Here is a 15,523-nt window from a genome sequence, read left to right as displayed (position 1 = left end):
ATTCTTTGTCTTTCAGCATTATGATATGTCTAGGTGTGAATCTCTGTGTTTTTCCTACCTGGAATTTATTGGGCTTCTAGGATATGTAGAATAAGGTTTTTCATCAAATTTAGGAATTCCTCAAATATTCTTTCTGCCTTCTTTTTTCTCCTCTTCTTCTGGGATTCCTATAATGCATTTGTTGGTATATTTGATTTCCCCCCAGGTCTCTGAGGCTCTTTTGATTTTTCATAACTGACCTATCTTCAACTTTGCTGATTCTTTCTTCTTCCTGTTCAAATTTAATATTGATCTTGTCTAGTGAATTTTTCATTTTAATTATTATGCATTTAAACTCCAGAATTTCTATTTGGTTTCTTTTCATATATCATCTTTATTGATATTTTCTATTTCGTAGACATTGTTTGCATACTTTCCTTTAGTTCTTTAGACATGGTTCCTTTAGTTCTCTGAACATATTTAAGATCATGGACTTAAAGTCTTTGTCTAATAAATCTAATGTCTGGGTTTCCTCAGGGACCGTTTCTATTAATTGCTTTTTTTTCTTGTGTATGTGCCATCATTTCTCTTTTCTTTGACTGTTTCATATTTTTTGTTGTTGTTGAAAACTAGACCTCTTAAATATATAACATGACAACTGTGGAAATCAGCTTCCTCCCTTCTCCGGTGTTTACTGTTGTTTCTACTTGTTATGATTATTGTTGTTTGTTTAGTGATTTTTCTGGACTAATTATGTAATCTGTGTAGTGTGTAGTATGTGGCCACTGAAGTCTTTACCCATTTAACTCAGTGGTCAGCTGGTGATTTGATAGAGATTTTCTTAATCACCTGGAACCAATATAATTCCCATTCTTTGCCAAGGGACTCTTGTGTGTTGGGGGTATTCCTTCAACAGTCAGGCAGTTTACAACTTTGCCTTAGCAAGCATTTCTTGCTTATACAGAGCCACAGGTCAGCCAGAGGTGAGAACATAGGGGCTTCACAGCTCTTTTCTGAGCATTTTTACAGTCATGGGAATGTGCACAACCCTGTGTATAAGCATAGCCTTTTAGATTCCCAAAAATACACAGGATCTTTCAAAGCTTCTATGAACATCTCATTCACCAGCTTTTCTTTTTAAGTTCTTGGTTAGTCCATTGTTTGCTCCAACTATTATTCACCTTTTCAGACAGCCCTGAAGTTAAACAATTGATTATAATTATTTTTACAAAGGTGCTTAGGGAAAAGTCTGTTTGTACTGGAAGAATCTAGAGTGGGAGTCAGGTCAAATATAGACAGCAAATGAGGTCAGATATTGACAGCAAGGACAGGAACTACTAGCCAGATGAAATAATGATAATTCTCTGGGAATGAGGCTTTGGAGGCACTCCAGCCCCGTTCTGTTTCCTCTGGTGGCTGCAGTCTGCTAGTTTTCACCATGAATAGAGTATGTTAATTTTCAAGGCTACTATAGAGTTGGTAAGTGAAATACAGAAAAAGTTAAAACATCACAAAATTCTATCTTCTTAATGAAATTTAGCAAGTGTTCTTGAATAAATCCTGCCCAGTTTGCTGCAAGGCTTTTGTTAATTTACTGATTTCTGAAAAAGTTGATTCTGCACAACATTATTTTTCTGGAGGAGAGAGTTTTTGAAGATCTTTACTCTGCCATTTTCACTGGCACCACTTGCTTCCATGCTTTTGAGGCTGTTGTTTTCCTTTCATGAACATCCTTCCCTTCCTAAACACCCTCATGAAAACTTTTCACCTTTAAGGCTCAATCAAAATGTTCCTTCTTCAATGAAGTTTTCCCTAATCTGTCAGACAACATTGCTTTTATTTACTTTAACACCATCAGTTGTCTTGTGTGTATTTATCTCTGTTGTACTTATTATCATGCTGTGTTACAAATAAGTGTCTGTATTTCTCTCATCATTAAAATAGGTCCCTTTCATCTCTCTTGGGTGAGTTTGCAACTTTTCAGTGTGATGCCATGTTTAATGTAAAGAAAAGTGTTATCAGTGTCCTATAGCGTAACTTAAATATACACAGCTATTCTACAGACTTTACTTAAGACTTTAAGGTAAGAAATGCAAAATTAACTTATCAAGAGGTTAAAATCAAGTTATTGATAGGCACTCAAATTGCAGACAGATTTGTCAATTATGTATTTTTCTGTCTACTTTACCAAGCAGTCTTTCTAGAAGTAGTTGGCTTCTACCCAGTTCAGGGTTATCAACTATATGAAGAATAATTACTGTGTCCCACAGCTTGTGGAGAAAAACTATTAAAATTCCCCAGTAATTACAGCCATGGTTTGTTATATTTAACTGGATCATCTCAATTAACCTGAAATATTTATAACAGATATTTTGGTTTAGGAAGCTTCTAGAGATTGTTAATCAAAAGAAGTTATGGTGAACTGTTCTAGGCCCTCAAGCTGGAATACAGAAAACTCCAGATGTGGTTGACCTATATGCTGTTTTTTTCCTGTCCTTTTTGACAGGGCTTTTGTATAATTTATTTGTTGCATGGTGTCATTCAGCACTGCCATTTATCTTAGATCCTAAAAGTTTCATTTAATGATTGAGGTATAATTAGATTGAGCTGGAAAGCTGAAGATTTATATAATCTTTTTCTTAACTGGATATTGAAGAGGAAACCAGAATCTAAGCAGTCCTTGGTGCCAAGAGCCCAAGAATCTTTGGATCTCCCTAGTGCTAATGACTGACTACTCAAGGTTGGAATAAGGTAAGAATTTACAGAGAAACAAGATTATTATTTGAAACAAAGCCACATGAGCTGGAGATAAAGGTTTAGTCTTTACTTCCTGGTTGTTCTGGCTGCTTATGACTGATGAGGGTTGTCATGGTAATGGGAGAGAATGAATTGGGAGGTGGCTATGATAGGCATTGCAGTGCATAGGGGGGATTTAATGTACATATCCTTTGTTAATAGGACTTTGTTGTAGTCTTCCTCTGCGTAGGGCTTGAAATACATCGACTCTCCTGATGCTAGAGTGCAAAATGAAGACAGTAAAAATACACTAAGTTCCGCAAATCAGACTTGTCTCTGTCTTCACTCCATTATCCCATGACCCCAAGGAAGCTTAGCTATGAGGCAGAAAATTGGTAATGAAAAATTTTTAGTGTTTGTATGATAAGTTTAGGAACTATAGTCAAATAGAAAAGAGTTATTTCAATGGGTACTAGTCATTTGGCATTCTGTTCCACCAGGTTTTTTTTAAATGAAATGTTTAATAATTAAAGACTCGTTGATGTTTAGGCATCAGACTTCATTAATTGTTTTCTATTTTTATTGTTGTTATTGTTTTTTATAGACGGTTTGACCTTGATCATTTTTATTTTTAGGGGCCCAAAAGGCCAAATTTTATTTTCTCAATACCAACTGTAGATTATAAACTTCCATAAACCTATGGTAAAAAGCTACGATTTCCTTGACATTTGGTTTCCTTAATCATGTTTCACTAACAAATATTGTGGTTTCTGAGTAGTGAAAGAGAAGTGGAGTCTGAGTGTTCCTTTCAGTGATGATGCCTCCAGTATGTACTTTGAGAGGTTCTTCCTTTCTCAGAGGAAGGATAAGGTATTTTCTCCTATGTAGCCTTTGTGGACTTTCTTCATTTCTTAAAGTCCTGAGGAAAAGCTCAGAAGGAAAATTTTACCTTAGTAGATTCCTGATTTGGATGCCTCCATCAAGAACTCTGTGTTGCCAAGACAAATCATCAGGATACTCATTTGAAGAGTACCTTCTGAAGAGAAATAATAAAGGGGTAAGTAGGGTGGTGGTAATAGTGAGCTTCCTGTGGTTCTATCTAAGATTGAAACTCCTGAGTAGAGAGGAATGATAATGCTCTCCCCAACTTCTGGGAGAGGTGGGAAGAGTATCAGAAACCTGTTGCAGAAAAGCAAACACACATGCACACGCGCACACACACGCACACACACACACTCACACACACACACACACCTCACCCTTCAGAAGGCATTAGCTGAAAAGTTGTTCCACCTTCCTGGGGCAACTGGTTGACTGATGGATGGAGGGCACAACAAAGAGTGGTGTCACTAAGATGTTTCTCTCCAGCTCTGGGAAACCCAAGCGAGTGTGCTAGTCTGCTAGAGCTGCTATAACAAAATACCACTGACTGGGTGGTTTAACCAAAGAAACTGATTTTCTCACAGTTCTTTTTAAAAACTTTTATTTTTAAAAGATTTTATTTATCCATTTGATGAGAGAGAGAGAGAGAGAACACAGGAGTGGGAGCAGCAGGCAGAGGGAGAGGGAGAAGCAAACTCCTGAGCAGGGAGCCCAACTGGGGGCTCAATCCTAGGACCCTTGGGTCATGACCTGAGCTGAAGGCAGATGCTTAACCAACTGAGCCACCCAGGTGCCCCAATTTTCTCACAGTTCTGGAGGATAGAAGTCCAAGATCAAGGTGCCAGTAGGGTTGGTTTCTCTTGAGGCTCCTTCCAGATGACTGCCTTCTTGTGTGTTCTCACATGACCTTTTCTTCATGCAGACATCCTGGTTTCTATCCTTTTCTGCAAAGGACACCAGTCAGATTGGATTAGAGCCCACTCAGAAAGTCTCATTTTAGTTTTATTACCTCTTGAAAGGTCTTGCCTCCAATACAGTCACATTCTGAGGCACTGGGAGTTAGGAATTTAACAAATAAATTTGGGAGGGACATAATTCAGTTCATACCAAGATGGGATGGGAAACTCTACCACTGGGGAGCTGGGGAGAGGGAAGCTCACAAAGAAAGGGAACTGTAATCTACATGGCAACTAATGATCATCTAGTTATAATCAAAGTTGCTGAAGTAGAGTTGAAAGAATTGAAACCTCTGGGATGGTTGGGATCCTCATCCCAATTTGTCTTTCTCCTAGAGCAACAGGAGAAGGTGGCAGCAGCAGTGGGCATGGTATAAAGGAAAATGGTGATGCTCCTGAGCGAAACAAGGATCAGCAACATATCCAATCAGCCATAGATAGATCTACTGAGCAGTCAAGAGAATAAAAAGGTGTAAGACACAGTCCCAGACATTAAAAACTACAAAATATTATTCAAGCACAAGGTAGGAGCATGTGGATAGTTATTAAAGAGAAATGATCCAAGCTGTTACCAAGATTTTTGGAGACTCCTATGTGCCCAACATTGGGCATGACCCAAAGAATTCAGCGCAGAGCAAACAGAGCTGGTCCCTGACCTCTTGTGGCTTCTACTCTGGAGGGGGAGAGAGACTAGCAGCTACACAAATAATTTCAAACTGTGATAAGTGCTTTAGAAGCAAAGGGCAGTGGGACAGGATTGAGTGTGAGACAGAACAAATCCAACTCAAGCAAATTCTGAGGAACTGACATGGAAGCCGAGGCCTCCAAGGTAAGAGTTAGCCAGGAAAATAATCAAAGGGAACTTGTTCCAGCAGAGAGCATTATGTGAGCTAAAAGCAACACATCACTTAAAGAAAATAATAATGTGAAACTTTTTTCTAATTATAAAAATGATGTAGGGTTATAGAAAATATATTTAATACAGGTAAGTATTTAAAAAATTACCTGAAACCGCATTCCTTGAGATAACTACTATGAGAATATGTGTTGTTTTATATGGTAAACTGCAGCTGAAAGCCTTTCTCTTTTTCAGTTTCTCTCCATCCTGTCTCTTCCTCCTCCCTCTCTGTCCCCCCGTGTGAGCCATTTGTATCCCATTTCTTAACTAATGACCACATCTGTATATTTCCATACTTTTTCCAGGTTATTATATATATACTACCTATATATACTACCCTCAGATGCTGATTTAATTGGTTTAGGGGAGGGTCTACACACCTATGTTTTTTAAAACAAACTGAGGGTTGCTGGGGGGAGGGGGTTTGGAGGAAGGGGGTGGGATTATGGACATTGGGGAGGGTATGTGATTTGGTGAATGCTGTGAAGTGTGTAAACCTGGTGATTCACAGACTTGTACCCCTGGGGATAAAAATATATGTTTATAAAAAATAAAAAATTAAAAAAAAAAAAAAAAAAAAGCTCTCCAGATGATTCTATGTGTATGTAGCCAGGGTTGAGAACCACTAATTCTAATTATGCTTTCAAATAGGTGCACACTGTCGTATGATGTGGATGGTCACTTTTTATTCAGCTGTTCCACCATTGATAGGCAATCCTTTTGTCTCCATCATAAATAATGCTCTAATAGTCATTCTTATACTTTTATTTTCTAGCTCACTTGTAAAATGGAAATAATGATAGCACTTATCTCTCTATTGGCTTGTTGTGTAGATAAAGTGGCTTAATATTTGTAAAATATTTAAAACAGTACCTGATATGAAATGTGTCTAAGATATGTTAACTATTATTATTGATGATATCATCATTATTTCTTGTATCTGATACGATTATATATGATTATTTATTGGGGGGGTTGGATTCTGAAGGGTGAGATTTCTGGGATATATTTTTTATAAAATTTTGATAGATATTGCCAGAATACTTTCCAGAAAGGTAACAATGATTCATACTTATATTAACAGTGTTTCAGAAGGATAATTCCCCCTAATCCTTGTCAGCAACAGAATTTTCTACTCTTCTTAGCATTTGCCAGTCAGATTGGTAAAAAGTGATATTACTTCTTTAATTCCTTACTTTATTTTACATTTCCTGCACTATAAGATGAGCTTAATGTCTTTCCTATTTTATTGGTCATTTTGATTTATTGTTGGTGGTGGTGATTGTGTGTGCATGTGTGTGTGTGCATGTGTATGTGTGTGTGTGTGTGAGAGAGAGAGAGAGAGAGAGAGAGAGCACGTGCAGAAGAGAGATTCTCCTTTTATTTTGCTTTGCCTATATTTTCTATTGGAATATTTGTCTTTTTCTTATCCTTTGTGAGAGCTCTTTGTTGACACATATAGTGACCTTTTTTCTTCATTTACCTTGTGGAATATTTTATCCCGAACCATTATTTACCTTCTTAGTTTTTTGTGGTGCCTTTGTTCACGTAATCAGTTTTAATGTTTGTATCATTAAATATATCTATATTTTCAATATGCCCTCTGGGTTTCTTGATTGAAACCCAATTCCCAGATTTTAAATATATTCTCTTAAAATTTATTTCAAGATTTAAGAAATTTGAATTTATTTTACTTTAAAAATGTGGTGTGTGGTAGGATGAAGGAAACTTAATTTTTTTTAGGGTAGAGAGCCAGTTTTTACACCAGCATTTTTAAAATAAGGCATCCTTTCTAGCTTGGTGCTTTTAGAGAAATACAAAAGATAATTGGAGCTAAAATGTTATGGGAATGGAGGAGAGCAGTGGCGAGAAATGAGAGCTGAGAAGTAGTCGGGCTTCAGGTCACAAAAGATGGTAGGCATAAAAAGGACTTTGGAACTTACCACAAAAATGCGATTCCAAGGGTGCCCAGCAGTTCAGCATCTGACTGTTGATTTCAGCTTGGGTCATGATTTCGGGAGTGTGGGGTTGAGTCCCGCATCAGGCTCTGTGTTTTGCCAGGAGTCTGCTTGTCCCTCTCCTTCTGCTCTTCCCTCCACTCATGAGCATGTGTTCTTTCTCTCTCTCAAATAAATAAATATCATCATTTAAAAAATTATTTAAAAAGTACAATTCCATTTAAGAGTTTGAGCAGGAGAGTGATGTGGTCCAATGAAAATTTTAAGATTTCTCACCCCAGGAGTCTCATATCTCTTTGGGGCTCCCATCCATATATATGTAATAAAAATCAGGTCCCCCCCCCCTTCTATTAAAAAAAAATTCTTGCTCATCCCAGTGTGGAAGTGGTGCTAAGGTACAAGTAAGGAAGAAGAGGGATGGTTTATATTGGTGTAGTCCAGGGGATATGTGATGATGATGTCGAAAAGCTGTGGACTGGTGGTCAGGGTTGGATGAATAGACCCAAGAGCTATTCTGGAGGCAGACAGGGTTGATGGGAAGATTGAATGTGGAAGGCGAAGGATGGGAAAGAGTCAAAGATGACTTCAACTTGGGGATGATGATGGGTCCTTTTTCTGATCTCCATAAAACCAGATGGAGAACAGATTTGAGAGAAATATCAAGAATTTAGTATGAAAGAGGTGAAAACAATCATAAAAGAACATTATTATGTAAAGTCTGTGGCAGTCAACTTGAGAATTTCGAGGAAATAGATGGTTTTTGAGTCAAATGTAAACTGCCAACACTGACCCTAGAAGGGGTAGAAAAATTAAATGTACCAGTAGCATTGGGAGATATTTAAAAATGGAGATTTTTCACTTTTCAAAGGAACAGACCTGGCCAGAATGCTTTGGTAGCTAAACTGTATCTAAAGCTTTGAAAAAAAAAATTTCTTATATTACTTAAGCCACTCTAGACTACTGAAGATATAGATGAGTTGCAGTATTGTTTCCAGGCAGAAACCTTGAAACAAAGGGAATGCCCATCAGAAGTGGAGTAAGTTGTGACACTTATACCATGGACTACTATATAGCTATTTAAAGAGTGAATTCTGTCTATAGCAGCAAACATGGTAGAGCAAGGGTTCAGGAGGGATGTATATACTACATTGTTAGGGGGCAAGATGCAGAGAAAATGTGTATAATACTATCCTATTTTTCTGAAAAGAAACAGCAAAGCAAAACCTAAATGGTATGTGTATACAAATGTAGAGGCAATGTAGAGTTCTTACTTTTTCTTTGTATATTTCAAATGGCTTCACTTGTTACCATGAGAATATATTACTTTCATGATAAAAGATGAAAACTAATCAATTAGATTTTAGATATATTGATTTTGAGAAATCAAAATATCTAGAAGGAAATGCCAAATGGTCAAGATACCATAAGATCTGGTGTTTGGGATAGAGGTGTGAGCTGGAGATCATCAGTGAGAGAGTCATGGCAGTGGGACATTTGAAATCATGGGTGTGAGTAGGACTGCTAAATGGGTATGTAAAGTAAGTGAAACATAAAACAGAAGGCCACACTAGAAGGAACTCTGGCAAAGAAATGTCCAGTGAAAGAGGAAGGACCAATGAAAGAGACCAAGATGGAGCACACAGAAATGCCACCAGGCAAACAAGTGTTTCTGGGACAGTAGACATTGAGTGGTGTGAGGTTCAGAGGGACCTCACTTTGATAGAAGTGGTCTTCACAGATAACCCAGAAACCCATGAGAAATAATCTCTCTCGCCACCCCTACCATTTCCTTTTCACCACCAGAATATTATTGACAACCAATTGTTTCACATCCTTCACAGTTTCTTTCTAAATAGCACAAGGACAGGTTTTTACAAGTACTGTTGACTCAAAGAAACAAAGCTTCCTTGAGTAAGCTCTCATGCTTGAACACCATCAAATGGGGTTAGAGGAAACTGGGCTGATCTATGGAGAAACCAATGCCTTCAGACAAGGCTTTGAAAACAAAATTTTCTACTAGAGGCATGAATGAGGAGCTGAATGGACCAAATTTGTAGGAAAGGCCTGTGACTGTGGTAGACCCTACCCAAGGACCTCTCAGAGCAGCCATTCTGGTCAAAGTTCTAGAGACTTTATGTATTGCTCAGATCTCTCTTCTTCTTTCTAACCCTACTAATCTTACCTTGGTTCACTGCTTAGTGGGATCACCTCTGAACCAGTCTCCTGTGTGTGGCTTCTCAGGTTTTCCACGTAATGGTTCTCCACGTAATGGTAGGTTGTGCACTGCACAAGGATCCCTATGTTAGGGCTGAGCAGGGCTAACATCTAATGTGCTCTACTTACCAACCCATGAGACTCTGTGTGGACTGCTTCATTCTGGAAGGTCTTGCTCACACTGGTGTGGTCAGCTCAGCAAACATTAGCCTTGTAGTATTGGGAAAGGGGCCACCCTTCTCTGGTTTGCACACTGGTGTTGAAGTGTCTAGTATCAGTTCTGAGTCCCATGACAACAACGAACCAGACACATTCTCTGCCTGCAAGGCTGACAGGCCATTTGAGATGGATAATCCCATACACAAGTAGCTGCAAAGTAAGTTACTTACTTTTTTTAAATATTGCTTTAAAAGATTTTATTTATTTATTTGACAGAGAGCAAATATAAGCAGGGAAAGTGGCAGGCTCCTGCTGAGCAGGCAACCTGATGTGGGACTCAATCCCAGGACCCTGGGATCATGACCTGAGCTGAAGGCAGCGGCTTAACCCACTGAGCCACCCAGGTACTCCATAAAGTAAATTACTTTAAAGAACAGTTTCTAACATATCAGTGTATTGTTCAAAATTCTTCAAAGACTTCTCCACTGCCTACAAGGAAAAATAAAAATATCTTAGCCTGGAATTCAGTGTCTTGTGATTTCTCTGAACTAGTCAGGCATCCTCTAGGTGGTCTGCTGGTACCACAGTCCCTGACAGTGCCTATATGCCTGTCCGGATGATATCCCTGGCTTCAGATACGCCCTCCCACCCATCTCTCATAGCATTCACCTCAGTGTGCTCTCAGTGTACTGTCAGCCTTCCCCTCCATGATTCCCTGCCGCAATTTGTCTGGACCAGCTGGAGAGCACCCATCAGTACAGGACTGATGGTACCATTCTTTATATTTTGGCCTTGACTCTCTAATTTTACCAAAAGAAGGAAGCTGTGGAATTGGTAGGATCTTTGCGTTGTTGGCACCCAGCACAGAACTTGTATCAAGCAAGAGGGTGGTGAGTTTGGTTGTGTAGTCTGAAGATTCTTTTAAAATTTCCCAAAGTACTTGCAAATATTTCTGTCAGATGCTTGCCCCTGAAGTTATATAGCTATCTTGAAAAGATAGACATGTACTGCAAAATGATTTATGAATGTTCTCTTACTGCCTCTGACCTATATTTTTGTTTTCTTCTGTTTATGTCTTTCCTGCATCAGCATGATACATCTTAATAAAGAAAACCAGCACAGACATAAATACTTTACAGCTGTGCTAATAACATTTTCCTACTTTCAAACGTTTGTATTGAAACTGTTCTCTAATTATGCAGAATAATATTGGCAAAACTAGAAAGCAAATATAAGAGAAGCATCAAGAAATGAGCTTTTTAAAATTTTAATGACAATTTGTAGCATTTATACCTTTTGCTGATTATAAGTAGCATATATTCATTATAGAAAATGTATTAAAAATGCACCCAAAAAAGCCTATAATTATTCTACCATCGCAAAATAACAACGATTAACTTCATTTTATATTTTTCTTCCCCCTCCTTTTTCCTACATCCTCTTAAAAATTTCCAGAATACCTGGTTATTAAAATGTATCATTCAGAAAGGTTACTGTCCAAGGCAGTAATAGGACATTTACATGTCCAAAATGACCCTCCTGATCTTTCTCTCATAATATTAGACTTAATTATTTCAATCTGACTTATTAGCCTTCTGATTTTGAAGTTTAAAACCATGACTAGCATTTTAATAAATAGCAGTACATGAGCTCAAATAACAAGAGTTCAAAACAGACACTACTGGATGTCTGATCTCTGATTCCACATGTAAGTAGCTTGGGAGTCCTTACTAAATGTTAGTAAATGTTAGTCATTTACTACAAGTAAAATGCTGAACATACCCAAAACATCAACTACTCTTCTTGGATTTATAAGAGAGAAGATGCCACAAGGCAGACCAATTCCCTCCAAACTGAAGAGACAGACAGGTGAATACAGAGAGTCCCAGCTTCTCAGAGCAGGAATGTGGAGAAAGAAACCTCCCTGGGAACCAGCAGCAGGACAGGAAAACCTGAACTATGGTTGACACACTGTTGGAGGCTCAGTGCAGACAACTCTGAGATAAAAACTCCAGTGACCCAGTCATGAGGGGCCCCCACACTTTTGTGAGATTTACCTTTAGGATCACTACCAGATCCTTACAGTAATTACCAGGAAAAAAGTCCTCATGCTTCCTGCAGGGAAGGGAAAAGGAACCATTTTTAAATACACCAGAACAATCTGTTCTTTTCATCAAGGCCTGCCTTTAGCAGAAACTCATTAACCAAAGCCTATACTGCTGGGGTATTACCAAGAATTAACCTGGAAGAAGGGAAAGACCCAACTCCAATAAGCTTTAGCCCTCTGTAGGAAAAAACAAAATAGCCAACTCCTGCCCACTCTAACCATCCTGTCCCACTTCAGGAGGGGAAGAAAAAACTAAGAAACTAATGAAGGTCACAGTCTAGAGGCATAGGCTCACTGAAAGTCTGCAACGTAATCATAGAACTGGAGAAGGCTTCCTCTTCCCCTGGACCTCAGCACCACCTTACTAAAGGCCTATTTACAGCAGTTCCTTTGATCCAGAATGTCCAGCTATCACGAAAAATTACAAGCACATGAAAAGACAAAAGTCACAATCAGAATCAGACATTACAGGAATATTGAAAGTATCAGATAGGAAATTTAAAACAGTAATGCTTAATATGTGAAGGGCTCTCATGGGTAAAGTAGACCACATATAAGAACAGATAAGCATTGTAGGCAGAGAGATGGAAATCCTAAGAAAGAACCAAAAGGAAATGCTGGAGATAAAAACCACTGGAAGAGAAATGAAGAATGCTTTTGATGTGCTCATGACCGGATGCACTGAGGCAAAAATCGGTGAACTGCAGACTATCTCAATAGAAATCTCCAAAACTGAAAAGCAAAGAGGACAAAGATTGTAAAGAGCAGAATAAAACATCTAAGGACTGTGGGACAACCACGAAGAGTGTAACATACATGTAATGAGAACACAGGAAGAAACAGTGAAATAAGAAGAAGAAATATTTGAAACAATAATGACTGAGAATTTCCCCAATCAAATGGCATATACCACACCACAGATCCAAGAAGCTCAGAGAACACTGAGTCCACTTAGTGCCAAATGAGTCAAACAAAACAACAAAAATAAAACAAAACAAAACTAAAACTAAATCTAGCCATGTCATATTCAAATTACAGAAAATTTAAAAAATGAAAAATCTTTGGAAATTTTTTGGAAGAAGGGAGAAAACACCTATCTATAAAGAATAAAGGTAAGAATTATCTCTCACTATTCCAAAATGATGCAAACAAAAAGCAGGTGGAGTGAAATATTGAAAGTGTTGAAAGAATAAAAACCACCAATATAGTATTCTGTACCCTGTGAAATTGTCCTTCAAAAGTGAAGGAGAACAGCAATCAGACAACAAAAAGAAATAAAAGGTATTCAAATCGGAAAAGTAGTCAAGCTCTCTCTTTTCACAGATGACATGATACTCTGTGGAAAACCCAAAAGACTCCACTCCCAAATTATTAGAATTCATACAGCAATTTAGTAATGTGGCAGGATACAAAATCAATGCACAGAAACCAGTTGCTTTTTATTTACTAGCAATGTAGAGAAAGAGAAATTAGAGAATAGAAAGAGAAATTAGAGAATCAGTTCCATTTACAATAGCACCAAAACCCACAAAAATCATAAGATACCTTGAAATAAATCTAACCAAAAAGGTAAGGATCTGTACTCTAGGAACTATAAAACACTCATGAAAGAAGTTGAAGAAGATGCAAAAAGATGGAAAAACATTCCATGCTCATGGATCAGAAGAATAAACATTGTTAAAATGTCTGTGCTGCCCAGAGCAACCTATACTTTCTATGCCATCTGGATGAAAATATGAATGGCATTTTTTAAAGGGCTGGAACAAACAATCCTAAAATTTGTATGGAACCAGAAAAGACCCCTAATTGCAAGGAGATGTTGAAAAAGAAAAAGCTGAGGGCATTGCTTTGCCTGATTTCAAGCTTTACTACAAAGCTGTGATCACCAAGACAGTATAGTACTGGCACAAAAACAGACACATAGAACAATGGAACAGAATAGAAAGCGCAGATATGGGCTCTCAACTCTGGCCAACTAATCTTCAACGAAGCAGGAAAAAATATCCAATGGAAAAAAGACAGTCTCTTCAATAAATGGTGCTGGGAAAATTGGACAGCTATATACAAAAGAATGAAACTAGACCATTTTCTTACACCACACACAAAGATAAACTCAAAATGGATGAAAGACCTCAACATGTGACAGGAATCTATCAAAATCCTAGAGGAGAACATAGGCAGTAACCTCTTCAACATCAGCCACAGCAACTTCTTTCAAGACACATCTCCAAAGATAAGGGAAAGAAAATAAAAAATGAAGTTTTGGGACTTCATCAAGATAAAAATCTTCTACATAGCAAAGGAAACAGTCAATGAATCAAAGAGGTAACTCAAGGAATGGGAGAATATATTTGTAAATGACACTATAGACAAATGGCTGATATCCAAGATCTATAAAGAGCTTCTTAAATTCAACACCCAAAAAAACAATTAATCAAGCCAAAAAATGGGAAGAAGACATGAACAGACACTTCTCCAAAGAAGACATACAAATGGCTAGCAGACACATAAAAAATGTCCATCATCATTATCCATCAGGGAAATTCAAGTCAAAACTACATTGAGGGGCACCTGAGTGGTTCAGTTGTTATGCATCTGCCTTTGACTTGGCTCACAATCCCGGCATCCTGGGATCAAGCTCCACATCTGGCTCCCTGCTCAGTGGGGAGCCTGCTTCTCCCTCTCCAGCTTACCCTGCTTTCGTTCCTTCTATTGCTGTCTCTCTCTATCAAATAAATAAATAAAATCTCTAAAAAAAAAACCACATTGAGCTACCACCTTACACCAGTTAGAATGGCAAAAATTGACAAGGCAAGAAACAACCACCATTGGAGAAGTTGTAGAAAAAGGGAAACCCTCTTACACTGTTGGTGGGAATGCAAGCTAATACAGTCACTTTGGAAAACAGTGCAGAGATTCCCCCCAAAATTAAAAATAGAGCTACCCTATAACCCATCAATTGCACTAGTGGGTATTTACCCCAAAGATACAGATGTAGCAAAAAGAAGGGCCATTTGTACCCCAGTATTCATAGCAGGAATGGCCACAGTCACCAAACTGTGGAAAGAGCCCAAATGCCCTTCAACCATATCAATGGATAAAGAAGATGTTGTCCATATACACAGTGGAATATTATTCACCCATCAGAAAGGAGGAATACCCAACTTCTGCATCAACATGGATGGGAGTGGCAGAAATTATGCTGAGTGACATAAGTCAAACAGAGAAAATCAATTATCATATTGTTTCACTTATTTGTAGAACATAAGGAATAGCATGGAGGACATTAGGAGAAGGAAGGGAAAAATGAAGAGGGAGAAATCAGAGTGGGAGAGGAACCATGAGAGACTATGGACTCCAGGAAACAACTGGACAGACAGGTGAATACAGAGAGTCCCAGCTTCCCAGAGCAGAAATGTGGAGAAAGAAACCTCCCTGGGAACCAGCAGCAGGACAGGAAAACCTGAACTATGGTTGACACACTGTTGGAGGCTCAGTGCAGACAACTCTGAGATAAAAACTCCAGTGACCCAGTCATGAGGGGCCCCCACAATTTTGTGAGATTTACCTTTAGGATCACTACCAGATCCTTACAGTAATTACCAGGAAAAAAGTCCTCATGCTTCCTGCAGGG

General features: G+C 38.3%; 1 protein-coding gene across 1 annotated transcript in view; it reads right to left on the bottom strand.

Annotated features, from left to right (window-relative positions):
• Positions 1-15,523, bottom strand: part of LOC309841674 (uncharacterized protein) — a 44,591-nt gene that overhangs the window by 14,311 nt on the left and 14,757 nt on the right. Inside the window, exons 2-4 of the mRNA XM_082684962.1 lie at positions 7,395-7,575; positions 4,406-4,541; positions 3,665-3,751 (exon numbers count right to left, since the gene is read on the bottom strand). Coding sequence (XP_082541088.1) covers positions 3,665-3,751; positions 4,406-4,541; positions 7,395-7,461 — 290 coding nt within the window. The 5' untranslated portion in view covers positions 7,462-7,575. The remainder of the gene's footprint in view (positions 1-3,664; positions 3,752-4,405; positions 4,542-7,394; positions 7,576-15,523) is intronic.

This window comes from Mustela nivalis (genome assembly GCF_964662115.1).
Source record: "Mustela nivalis genome assembly, chromosome: 10".
Classification (NCBI taxonomy): Eukaryota; Metazoa; Chordata; class Mammalia; order Carnivora; family Mustelidae; genus Mustela; species Mustela nivalis.
This window is presented reverse-complemented; position numbering and strand designations above follow the sequence as displayed.